General features: G+C 40.7%; 7 protein-coding genes across 7 annotated transcripts; 3 read left to right on the top strand and 4 right to left on the bottom strand. All coding sequences in view use genetic code 12, as the record gives it.

Annotated features, from left to right (window-relative positions):
• Positions 1-225: 225 nt before the first annotated feature.
• On the bottom strand, positions 226-1,563 carry URA1 (dihydroorotate dehydrogenase; the record flags this gene model as incomplete). Its single annotated transcript, XM_001382542.1, has 1 exon — positions 226-1,563. The coding sequence occupies one exon, from the start codon at positions 1,561-1,563 to the stop codon at positions 226-228; it is 1,338 nt and encodes a 445-aa protein (XP_001382579.2).
• Positions 1,564-2,158: 595 nt separating this feature from the next.
• Positions 2,159-3,827, top strand: PICST_70134 (component of small subunit processosome; the record flags this gene model as incomplete). The annotated part of the gene is made up of 1 exon (XM_001383087.1): positions 2,159-3,827. One exon carries the CDS (start codon positions 2,159-2,161, stop codon positions 3,737-3,739), a length of 1,581 nt encoding a protein of 526 aa, XP_001383124.2.
• A 23-nt stretch (positions 3,828-3,850) lies between these two features.
• On the bottom strand, positions 3,851-4,666 carry PICST_30058 (predicted protein; the record flags this gene model as incomplete). Its single annotated transcript, XM_001382541.1, has 1 exon — positions 3,851-4,666. The coding sequence occupies one exon, from the start codon at positions 4,664-4,666 to the stop codon at positions 3,851-3,853; it is 816 nt and encodes a 271-aa protein (XP_001382578.1).
• A 295-nt stretch (positions 4,667-4,961) lies between these two features.
• On the bottom strand, positions 4,962-5,768 carry PICST_54569 (predicted protein; the record flags this gene model as incomplete). The annotated part of the gene is made up of 2 exons (XM_001382540.1): positions 4,962-5,237; positions 5,292-5,768. Coding segments are annotated over 2 exons (753 nt in total), but the record flags the coding sequence as incomplete, so codon positions are not given.
• Positions 5,769-8,473: 2,705 nt separating this feature from the next.
• PICST_81524 (predicted protein) lies at positions 8,474-9,582 on the top strand (the record flags this gene model as incomplete). Its single annotated transcript, XM_001383086.1, has 2 exons — positions 8,474-8,672; positions 8,724-9,582. The coding sequence occupies 2 exons, from the start codon at positions 8,474-8,476 to the stop codon at positions 9,461-9,463; spliced, it is 939 nt and encodes a 312-aa protein (XP_001383123.2).
• Positions 9,583-9,919: 337 nt separating this feature from the next.
• Positions 9,920-10,999, bottom strand: SHY1 (mitochondrial protein involved in respiration; the record flags this gene model as incomplete). Its single annotated transcript, XM_001382539.1, has 1 exon — positions 9,920-10,999. The coding sequence occupies one exon, from the start codon at positions 10,997-10,999 to the stop codon at positions 9,920-9,922; it is 1,080 nt and encodes a 359-aa protein (XP_001382576.2).
• Positions 11,000-11,917: 918 nt separating this feature from the next.
• On the top strand, positions 11,918-12,250 carry PICST_35160 (predicted protein; the record flags this gene model as incomplete). Its single annotated transcript, XM_001383085.1, has 1 exon — positions 11,918-12,250. One exon carries the CDS (start codon positions 11,918-11,920, stop codon positions 12,248-12,250), a length of 333 nt encoding a protein of 110 aa, XP_001383122.2.
• Positions 12,251-12,389: the final 139 nt, after the last annotated feature.

The raw sequence follows: 12,389 nt of genomic DNA, 5'->3' as shown, positions 1-12,389 counted from the left end.
TTATGCCAAAATTACATCAAACTAGGTACTGTTCTCAAACAAAGTAATAAAATTGTAGACAACTTGAAGTTTTTGAAGACGTTTATATTCCACTAGTCTCTGAAGATATTGAGTACAGCTTTCTTCTGAAAATCTACAAACTGTAAGAAGTACAGCTTTACAATTTTGACGCCTTGCACACTTGTTCAACACAAACCATTTTATTCAGTACATACTTGTCTACTTTTATTTGTCGTCTTCCCCGATAATCTGCTCCCAGGTCTTCCCTTCCTTCTTCAACTCATCTGCGAGTTCGTCTCTGATCTTGGCTGGCAAGCCTGGACCCTTGTAGGCAAAAGAAGTGTAGAACTGGATAAAGGTAGCACCAGCTTTACCGAACTCGAGAGCATCCTTACCACTGGAAATACCGCCACAGCCAATCAAAACCAAGTCAGAGTCCTTAGTGTACTTTCTCAAAATTCGCAACGCCTTCAACGAGAAAGGCTTCAAAGGCTTTCCAGACAAACCTCCAGTCTGATTGATCAATTCCTTATCAGTTGTCAACATCAGTTCTGCTGGTCTTTGTATGGTGGTGTTGGAGATAATAATCCCGTCGACTTTTGCGTCCTTAGCTGAGTTGGCGATTGATTCAATTTCTGGCTCTGTCAAATCTGGAGCTACCTTAACTAACACGGGAGGCTTCTTGCCCAACAAATTGGTTCCTAAGACATTTCTTTCTTTGACTACACTAGTCAAAAGATGAGTCAACTTCTTTTCGTTTTGCAAGTCTCTCAAACCAGGAGTGTTGGGAGAAGAAACATTAACCACCAAAACATCAGCGTAGGGACCTAATCTGTTGACACCCTTAACGTAGTCTTCCACTTCGTCTCCAGTCTTGTTCTTGCCCAAGTTGATTCCAAGCAACTTTCCATCCCTAAAGGCGTTGGAAGGAGGTGAGATTTCAGCCGAATGACTAGTTTCAAACAGGTTCAACAACTTATTGAATCTAATTTTCAAGTTGGCGAGCACATTGAAGTGGCCCGTAGAGTTGAAGCCGTATCTATTGATCACAGCATCGTCTCTGGGCAACCTGAAGAATCTGGGTTGGGGGTTACCTGGTTGGGGCAATGGAGTGATAGATCCAATTTCGACGTAAGAAAATCCGGAGTTGAACAAAGCTTCAATGGCTTCACCGTCCTTGTCCAAGCCGGCAGCTAAGCCAATGGGAGTTCTCAATCTTGTGCCAAACACGTTGACACCCAAGATATCAGTTTGATCAGTGTTGTATTCGTTGTACAATCTAGGAGATACACCCAACTTCATAAACAAGATACCCAACTTGTGGCCCTGTTCCCCGTCAGTAAAGGTTCTAATAAGGGGGCACAAAACGTACTCGTGAAAGGCAGAACGAGCATCGAAAAAGTAGTAGCCTCCCACAGCAGCACCAGTCAAACCCAAGGCTAAAACCACGGGAGTAGGCAAAAATCCAGCCTTTAAGACGGTTGGGCGAGAAGAATGACCGGCAGCTCTTTTAGCCAAAATTCGAGACGTCTGTAAGACTCTGGGTGAAAAGAACGACTTCATGGTAGGTTCAATTTTCAGATTTTTCACTCTTCGGCTACCCTTTTTACAATAGGATATTGGAAATAGCTTCAGCCAAGTGGATCCAGACTAGTAAGCGTCGCAAGAGAAGCTTTGAATAGAAAGAAAGTTGAAACCACAGCGAAACAATTGGCAAAACAAAAAGTGAAAAGTCATGGAGCTTGGTTGGCTCACAACAGCTGATAACCATCGAGTATTGTATATAGTCACATGACGTAGACAGAGAGTAAGCAGTTGCGCATAGATAGAGACATGAACAAAAATTCGAAAAACAATTGAAATGTCTGAAAATTTAAGGAAAAAGAGGAATGAGATTTGAAGTTTCAGAAAGTGAAGTTAATTCTGAGAGCTACCTTTCATGTATTTTTCATATAAGCTGAAGAATTCTCTTTCTACTTATATGGTTGGGTGCGAATTTTCTTTGTGGAGCTGTAGTTAAAATTATTTGCTTGTGTACAGGTGAGAAGAGATGGACAGAAAAATGTTTAGTATGAAGACTAGCTACTAAATCTACAAGAAACCTCTAGAAACTATACAAAACCTGGAAGTAGTCAACTTATACATTGCATAGAAAAGTATGGCTGTAGCAGGAAAAATGGGATCGCACCCCCGACCCGGAACGGAGAAGTACTCCCGTGGTTACAACAAGGAGCAGAGAAGAGCTCACTACTCCAAAGACAAGAAGCTCAATGCTGGTCTCAAGAAGTTGGATCAACAGCATAAAGAAGCCATGAGGTCTGCAGCAGGAACCGAGTTGCTTTTACAAGAAGAGGTCGGGTTTTTAGAAGCAGATGGACCAATGGAAAAAACCTTCAAATTCAAACAAGATGAAATCACAGAGGTATTAGATGAGAGTACAGTCAACAAGAAGTTCGAGCTCAAGCTTCCACAACTAGGCCCTTACACCGTAGACTACACGAGGAATGGCAGAGACTTGTTGATAGGTGGAAAGAAAGGTCATATAGCCTCTTTTGACTGGAGAAAAGGAACTTTGGATTGTGAGTTACACTTGAATGAGACCGTACATGCTGTAAAGTATTTGCACAACGACCAGTACTTTGCCGTGGCCCAGAAGAAGTATACCTTTATCTACGACAAACAAGGCACAGAGTTGCACCGTTTAAAACAGCATATAGATTCGACATTATTGGACTTCTTGCCGTACCACTTCCTCTTGGCTACTGCAGGGAACACTGGCTTCTTGAAGTTCCACGATGTGTCTACTGGAGACTTGGTCTCTGAATTCCGAACCAAGCTTGGACCTACCCAGGCTATGAAACAAAACCCATGGAACGCTGTGATGCACTTGGGCCATGGAAATGGTACTGTTTCCTTATGGGCTCCCAACATGGCTTCGCCTCTAGCCAAGATGCTTTCGTGTAGAGGGCCAGTCAGAGACGTGGCTATAGACAGAGAAGGCAAGTATATGGCTGTGAGTGGAGCCGACAAGACGTTGAAGATCTGGGACTTGCGTAAGTTCAAAGAACTCGACCACTACTTCACACCTACACCAGCTTCTTCGTTGGACATATCCGATACTGGCTTGCTTTCCATTGGCTGGGGACCACATGTAACCGTGTGGAAGGACGTTTTCAAATCAAAGCAATCTGATCCATATATGACGCATTTGATTCCGGGTTCCAAGACGGAGAAGGTGAAGTTCGTGCCCTTTGAAGATATCTTGGGTGTGGGTCATCAGAACGGATTTAGTTCGTTGATCATTCCAGGCTCGGGTGAAGCCAACTTCGATGCCTTGGAGTTGAACCCATACGAGACTGCTAAACAGAGGCAAGAGCTGGAAGTCAGATCACTTATCAACAAGTTGTCACCTGACACCATCTCACTTGATCCTAATGTTATTGGAACAGTAGACAAGAGAGCCAACAGCATACGGTTGAAGCCTGGTCAAATCGAAGAGCTAGATGCCGACAAAGAGAAATCGGAAAAAATGGAAATCAGACCAGATGTCAGAGGTAAGAACTCGGCCTTGAGAAGACACTTGAGAAAGAAGGCACAGAATGTTATTGACCAGAGAAAGTTGAGAATCGAAAAGAACTTGAAGACGGAGAAGGAAGCTAGACAGAGACGACACAGAGAGTTCAAGGGTATTCCTGAAGAGAAGGACCTTTTGGGCCCAGCTTTGGCAAGATTCAAGTAGATTTTTGTTATCATTAGCATATATGCATATATATAAGTAATTATATATATACGAGTGTACATTATTCAAATTCCGTGGTTCAATATATACAAATATATTTGTAATGTCATTTCATTTTTCTGTTTTCACTTTCGTCTTTGCTGGTATTTCGTGGAGCTTTTTCATAGAGCTGTAGATGATTTCATCTAGCACAGATATTTCCCAATGCAACGACTGGATCAATGCATTGGCCCTAGCAATCGTAGCTATTTTCCTGGGATCACCAGTGGGAACGTAAGGAGTAGATGAATTGACTGAATTGGCTGTTGCGCTACTGTTCGGTGACTGAAGGGTTCCTGTAAAGTATGACTGAGAATTGAGATATGTTTGTAGAGCTAGCCTGTCTCTATCTTGCAAGAAGTTAATTGCATTGATTGCAATAGACGAGATACCTGCCAAAGTAGTCCCTAATCTAATCAAGAACTTTGCCACGTCCACTATGGCAGGAAAGCTTCCGAAAAGAATTGCCTTACTGAAATTCACCTTGGTGGCATCGTAGCCGTTATAAGCAGTGTTGAGCAAGAAGGTATTGGCCAACATTTCTATTGTGTCTATCTGTTCGAGAAGCAATCTACCTATAGTCACACTGCTTTTGTTTTCTTTGACTTTGGGCCTGCCTCTCAACTGGGGGTTATTTTTGTCTTTGAAGTCGAAAACAATTGGGTGCAAATTTGACGGTCTGTGTTGATTGAATATGCCAAATACCTTGAGCAAAGAATGAGCCTCTACGAATTCCTGGACAGTTGTCTCTGGATTATAGGGAGAACCAGGAAACTCTGCTAACCAGCAAATAACCGCTTTCACTAAGTCTAAATCTTTGGAAACTTGTGTTGCAGTGGGTGTATCGGCAATAGTACCCGAACAAGTAAGAAAGTCTGCCAATTCCATCCAGACCAAGGAAAATTATTACAACAGTAACTAGTTAATCTATTTCCCACTATCCTCCGTTCACGATGTGAGTAGATAATTGGATATGTGGATAAGTTTATGTGCAATTAGTTGAAAATATCGGGAAAGACTTATGAACTGACATATTGAATTCGCTATTTGTGAACTTCGCATTTTTCACAGCCATTTCTCTTATTCAGTTAGATATAATCATATGATATGCATTTCATTAATATACTATAAACCACAATATTAACAAGAATTACCGGATCCGTCAATACCTCCAGATAAATAGCTAATGTGACGTTCTTGCCGTAATAGAAAAATTAGAATAATCTACCGTAATCAAATCTCCAAGAACTCCACCGCTGTTAGCGCCATTCTGAGCACCGCTCAATGCATGGTTGAACATCTCAACCTGGTCAATCTCTGACTTGATCAAATCCAAAGCAAGTTTGAACTTTCCATGTCCCAATTCGTTATGTTTAGATAACTTTTCCACTAAACCCAAGTGCTGTACAACTTTCACCAATTTGATGGAGTTTTCAGTGGCAGAATCTTCTGGAGGAGACTGCGTTGAAGATGTCTCGCCTTCAATGTCTCCCTGTATTTTCTGCGATAACACTATGAGCCAAGTGTTTCCTATCTGTTCATATGCCATCATCCTGGTGTACTGGAACTCGCTGTTGGTGAAATTGGGCAACTCGTGTATCATAAACGTGATCAAGTCCAAAAACGTTAAGGAATGGACGATATTGACTTCAATAGGAGGCAAGAAGTTGAGAATGAAATCAGAAAGACAATTCAAAAACTCGGTCAAATAAGGCTTGACTCTTAAGTACGAATAGTCACTTTCTACATCGCACTTATAGGGTAAATGGCTCAAGATATCGTCAAATTTTTCCTTTAGCAAATTGATCGAATTGTGCACTGTAGGCTTGGGAGACAACTTGTTGATTGTATTGCCGATTTCCGGATGCATATTAACCAAGTCAAGTAATAAGTTCTGCAACGGCTTATGATCCAATACCTCTATAAGACGAGAAATCGGCAAAGTCTGCCCCAAAATCTTGGGCGTCTTAGACTTCTTGAACTTGCTACTATTACTACCATGATTAATGCTACGGAACTTTCTGTGAGAATTTGGCTTGTATGGAGCTGGAGTCGAGTTTTCTTCTTCATGAACTCTCTTCTTGTTATTGTGTGGGTTCTCAACCTTTGGCGTATACCTGGGAACACTGGCAGGTGGTTCTGATATCTCGTTAGCTATGCGGGATGTGACTTGTTCTGGTAAGGTGGCCTTGGACCCCCATTGGAAACCTGCTGACATCATAATAAATGTGAAGTGTGCTGTGAAAATTATAGATAATCTGAATTCTCAAGTAGTACGTATAGTACGAGTATCAACAGTATGGCAACTATATCAGGGATTATACTCAAATATCGTAATAGCAATGCCGATTACGAATATAGCTCACTACCTTGGGCTGATATTCTGTTTATATACTGCTGTTCTTTGAATGTTTGGTATACCAGAATTTCACTACTGGGATTCGCTTAACTATGGAAAAAAGTATGCTGGTGCCACCAAAATTTGTAGTGTGAAATGCTGAAAAAAGGCTAATAAAGACGGGTCGTCGAAAAAAAGACGGCGGTATGACTTTCTGCTGCCTGTCAGATACCAGCGATGGTGTAACGTCTGAAACGTGAAAAAGTTGCTAACAAATAGTGAATATTTCATTAAAATAACATCCTGTTCCAGCTAGTAGAATTAAACTTGGATGTCTAAAGGTTACCCGGACAGATAGGGGTAAAATTGCTTTTTGGTTGATACTGCACCTGGGAAGGTTGAGACAATGTCTCTGGCGACATTTTTGCAATCAATTTCTGAGTAGAAGGCCTTGGTTCCAAACAAGCCGTGATCAATAGTGACTGCAACAACAGTTTCTTAATGCTACTACCTAGTACGTATATAAAATAATAAAGACCTCATATTTAAATAAATAATTTGTGTTAAACGACGTATGGAAAAAAGGGAAAGAGGTCCGGAACTTTTTGCACCCATTTGTAGCGCTTAATTGCATTTGTAAATTTACTTTCCTATATCTTTCTTTGTTTTCCTTTTTATTCAAACAACCTTGTCAAAGTCACAGTTCATATCCATATCCATATGCATTGTTTTATTGTTTATACTACATAGAACCCATAGGCAGCAGCATCAGGCTATCACCGCTTTGCTTCAATTTCCTAACGTCCTAAAGCTGGTTCCTTCAGATGAGAAAGTATTCCTAAAACTGCCTAATAGTTCCGAGACCGACCTAGGTAAGACTTGAAGTCATCCTTAATTAATACCCTCAGACGCCAAGTACATCCATTCATTGTCAAGCCTATCCCCATACAGCAGCATTTGCCAGCCAAGCATCCCAAATTCACTTGAAAACTAAAGCTTTGTAGACAAAGAATCGTTCCACAAATGGCGCTTAGTGTCAGTGATGGTTATAACTAGTGAACAGTCTCTCTTGGAAACAGTGCCCACAGATTAATAAATTCACGCAGGAACTCTATTCTCCAGTGGAAAGTCAAGAGTAACTAATAAACCTTCTGACGTTAAACTGGTTGTATGGATAGCCTTCTGTCTTTCAGAGTTCTGAGAGTTTCCAATGATACTGAGTCACTAATAACACTTGGATGTAGCTCGATACTCAAGGAGGAGGAGTTTTTCGAATAGACAAGGCACGTCTATTCTTCGGATGTTCATGAGGGATTGTCAGCCTTGGATGAGGATCCATGTTGGAAATGAGTTGTGGCTAGGATAGATTCAAGCTTGTCATTTGACATTCACTTCACGCTAGTGTACTAAGGATCTATTTGATTGTCGCAGTCTGGTCTATATGTATTTGACGTTCGGGGCCAGCTTTAGAGGCCTGTTGCTGCTTTGATTTTCCAGGTCTAAAAGACTTTTGAAATCGTTGCGGTCAGGTCGTAGGTTTCCACGAAAACTATAGTGTTGTAGGGTATATAGTGGTTATTGAGGGGCTCTATCCTAAAAAGGGATGGACCTTACTTCTCTCCGCTGTGGGAGATGCAAAGGGAAATCCTATTATTAGAGTAGAGTGAATTTGGTGGGTCCCTACGGTCAGTCCATTGGCTGATTTTAGTCCACCCAGAATGACGGCGAAGCACGGTTTGGCCCAAATGGGGTTTTTCAAAATTTCCTTGCCTAACAAATCACAAAGTTCGGTGACAAGGTAGCGCCAACTTACTAAGAATAGTCATAATTCGCTGAAAATATCTACGAACAAGTTTGATATGGTGTATGCTATACTAATATGTAATATGAATAGGTCAATACAGTTTAGAAGGTGGAAACAAGTCTTTTAGGTGAAAAATAGTCGGGTGTGCTTAAGTATGGCAGAGGACATTATAACTGCGAAATGGGTGCAAAATTTGATGGTAGACGTAGAGCTAGAGCAAATAAAAAAACACCAGACTATCGATTCTAGGTATTTGGCTCCTTGTACAACCAATTGAAACCTGTCTCATATATATATATATATATACATAATCTCACATTTATGTTGCTTTGGTAGAGAGTTGTATGAATTCTTATTATTGGAAATAGCCTGACTTGCTTTAACTATGGAGAACTCGGTATATGCACGACCGAGAGAGCAACAATTCAATCATGAAAATTGGTCTAGGATATGAATATAGAATCCTTGACATTTGTATCTTCATTTAAATTCTCCTTTTCCATTCAAATTCTACTTTTCAATTCGAAAAGATCACATTAAAGCATATAAAAGAATGTCTGATCTGCCTTCGATATCAGCCGAAGAGCGTAAGCGCATTTTGCGCGAAAGAAGAGCAGCTAAAATGGCCAAAGGAAATGCCACCTCCAGATTGAATACTATTCTTACACAGGGCAATTCTGTAAAAGATGTTTCTTCTGTCAAATCAGTTTTGGACCAGGAGCCTACTGGAGCTACTGCTACTACTACTGGAAGTGTTCCTTCGAAACTCGCCACTCCCCCAGCCACAGCCAGTCATGAGGTAGATCATGATTTAGATCCAGATCACCACGACATTGAAGGGTTTATCAACACCCCTGGGATTAATGCTTCCAATGATTCGGTAGCACTTTCAAATTCTGAGGATATCGATGAGATGTTCAAGAAGATTTTCGGCGGCCAAGTGCCCGGAAATGGCACTGATGGTGCTGGAAGTGAAGATCCTTTGGCTCAAATGATGAAGATGTTTTCACAACCAGGAGCTGGAACAGGAACAAATACGCCGTTCTCGGAAGATCCATTTTCAGCCCAGCCCGAAGAATTTAAATACCAACAGCAATTGGTCCAGTACAATACTTATAGGCACCAGGTGTGGAAGTTCCGCTTCCTTGCTGTGAGATACTTTGCGCTTTTGGCCAACTTCATCTACCACTTTTACATTATAGGCGATTCTATATCATTCGCTTCATCCTCACACCAATTCATCCGAGAGTTGATCCCTGTAGAGCCAGCTAGAAGCTTTTTCACTTTGTTCTCGACAATTGAAGTAGTCATAATTGCCAGCTACTATTTCCTTGGAACTAAAGAAGGCTTTTTCTCCACAGCTACTAGTAACAATTTCGTAGTCAAATTGCTCGACATGGGATCCATGGTCTTGCCACAGTTGCAGCAGTTCAAGACAATCGCTGTTCGTCTACTTGGGTACTACGAGTTGCTTGCGGTTTTGTTAGGAGACTTGTCACTTGTAGTTGTTCTCTTTGGACTTCATAGTGTTTTAGGGAACTAAAAGATAGTAAACTCTCGCATTGGATTATTGTAGTCATACGATGTCGTAATTTAATCATGATCATTATCAGTAACGTCTATATAGTTACATTATTACATAGTGATACAACTAGAAAGTTTAAAAAAATATGGATTTCTAAATTCCAAATAGTAGAGTAAGTTTCTTCGGGGTAACAAATGTCAACAATATTTCTTTAACAGTACAGCTGCAATTGAATAGTAGAGAGATTGCAGACTACTTGCACCACACCTTTACACCTTATCTTTGTTGGTTTGGTTGCGATATGGATCTTACACATTTTCAACGCTGAATACTTTCTACCCTTTCTTCCTCCCTACCATAAAGTGTTACACAATACAACAGCACATTACCATATCTACCTTCAAATACATTGCCTTATACAGCATCATATACACATATTAATATTTACAAAGTCTCTGCTCGTATGTACAGCCGTTAGAATGTTCTTCCCATCTGTCTTCTCTTCTCAGCAATCACTTTTTCAGCACTCAGGTATCTTCCCTTCTTCATAAAACTGTAAATCAAAAGTCCAGCGCTGCAAATTGAAAGTCCAAACCATGTCACAAGGTACTGCAAGTGGTTATTGCTGAACTTCAACTTGGGTGTGGGTGCAATAGGTACACCCTGCTTGACGAATTCAAAATCTTGGTATTCCAAAGTGTGATCGAATTCAGCCTGAGATGAGATGAAATGGGCATCGTCCTGTGGCTCTTGCTTCTGAGCAAAAGCAAGCGACTTCAACCACGAACTTTTGCTAGCAGGTTTTTTGGCATCATCGGGGCCCTTCCAGTCCACATGGTCTCTAAGATCATATATCATCTGACAATAAATAGGTAAAGCGCCAGACTGCTTGGCCATTTCCGGCACATCATGAACATTGAAGAGTCTGGCTCCATCTTGGTGGTCAAATTGTAAGTACGACTTAACTGGCATCACTCTGAACAAGGCTTCGATTTCGATTTCACCCTGAGGAAATGCCAAATGAGACAAATAGCCATGTTTTCTAGTTTCTGGAACTACCTTATCTTTGTGAATCCAGCCTCTTTCAACCAAAATAGGCTTTCCGCCAGAAGTTCTGACGAACGGAGTGATAACCAAATATCCTAACTGGCCATCTCTGATTCTGGGACCCAAGAATATCTCTTGATCGTAGTCAAAATGTCCCTTACATTTGAATCTACGGTACTCAAAGTCTACAATAGCATCTGGATCGAGCTCGGCCGGAATTTCTTCAATGGGTGGTTGCGCCAAAGCGTTCTCACATTTGGATATCAAAGCTGTCTTCCACTGAAGTCTCTTAACTTGCCAACAGCCTAATACAAACGAAATAACAGGCATAGCTATCATCAAGCCGAGGAAGAATTTTCTCAACAAGGGCATCTTAGATTGATACTCAATTGTTGCCAAGTTTCCCTTCGTAGATATAATCGGTTTCCAGTCCACGGTGGATGTCTTGACGGTTCTGATAGTCGTTTTGTTGAGATGAAAGTTCCTGGAAAACCTCAATGGCACCATAGTACGATTGGAAAACGAGATCCGCCCATAGAATGAAAGGGACAGAGGCCCTATTACGTTCACTGGTGGACGCATGGTGAAGTCAGAAATGGAAAATGTCTGTCTTTGAGAGAAATAGAAAAGAGAAACGAACAGTACAATTCGTTTCCTTTAGATATAGTGATTCGATGGGGAAATTGATCATGTGTCATATATCACATGAATATCGTCACATGATCAAATCAGGATTCAATAGCATTTTGATGGAGTTTTCAAGGTATTGGATTGACGAAATATGGTAGGAGATTTCAGAAACAGGTGGTCTATAGTTTCTTGTCAGAGTCACCAGACAGTGGGGAGTCCGAGAGTTTTAATTTGTACACTAAAAAGTGCATTTGCAACCTCTTACTAATTCTCTGGAAATTTCAAAGTAGCCGATAAGGGCATGCGACAAGCCTAAGGAATTTGATCCATTTTTCAAACCCCCACAATTTTTATTAGCCAATAGAATAGCCATTGGTTGGATTTTATTGACGAATTAGTACTTTAGAGTTGTTTGGTGGGGTTACATGTTACGTTTTTGGGCTTCATATGGGTATTACATCTCTTTGGCTGCTTAACTGTGGATATTCTCTATGATTTGATTGAGATCTGCCAGATTCGTTATAACACTATAGCACTATAGCACTCTATCACTATATCAGGATCTATTACACTACAACACGATAATACTTGTCTACTACGTCAATTGAAAAGAATACTTTGACACTAGAAGTCTATCACAATTCAGCAGACATTTGACTCTTGCGCTTACTACAATACTATATCTACCATCATCTATCAGTATTTCAGTGGATCACTTTATCAGTATACCAGTTTCCATCACACTTTTGCAGTTCCATAACCCCATATCATATATAAATTCTCACAATGAGAGAAATGACAGAAGCTAGACAAAAGCAGATAAGTCAGTTCAACAAACAGTTGTGGCAGGCTGGACTCACTGGAATGCTAGAAGGAACATTGGTTGCACTTGTTTCCGGCTACTACTTCAAGTATAAATTCAACCACGGCCACAATGCCCGTTTCTTCAAGGCTCCCTACCAGATGTGGTGGTTGGTTTCGTGGAACTTTGTTGGTATCATCTTCACTACAGATCTTGCAAAAATCAAAATCAGTAAGCAGGTAGCAATTGAAGACGAGATCAAGCGAAATCGGTACTTGGAAGAAGAATTCTACGGACTGCCGAAGAAGGTCGACGGGGGGAAGTAGTTAATTTTGGTTTCTCAGATCCCTATTTCATTGCATTTTCAATACTCTTATCTACATTAATCCCATTTAGTTGTTTAGTAAATGCATATTTATCATAGCTAGACTAGTAAATTCCCTATAGAACTCACGTATATAACAA

This window comes from Scheffersomyces stipitis, chromosome 2, assembly GCF_000209165.1.
Source record: "Scheffersomyces stipitis CBS 6054 chromosome 2, complete sequence".
NCBI lineage: Eukaryota > Fungi > Ascomycota > Pichiomycetes > Serinales > Debaryomycetaceae > Scheffersomyces > Scheffersomyces stipitis.
Note: the sequence above shows the minus strand (reverse complement) of the source record. Positions and strands in the feature narration are given on the sequence as shown.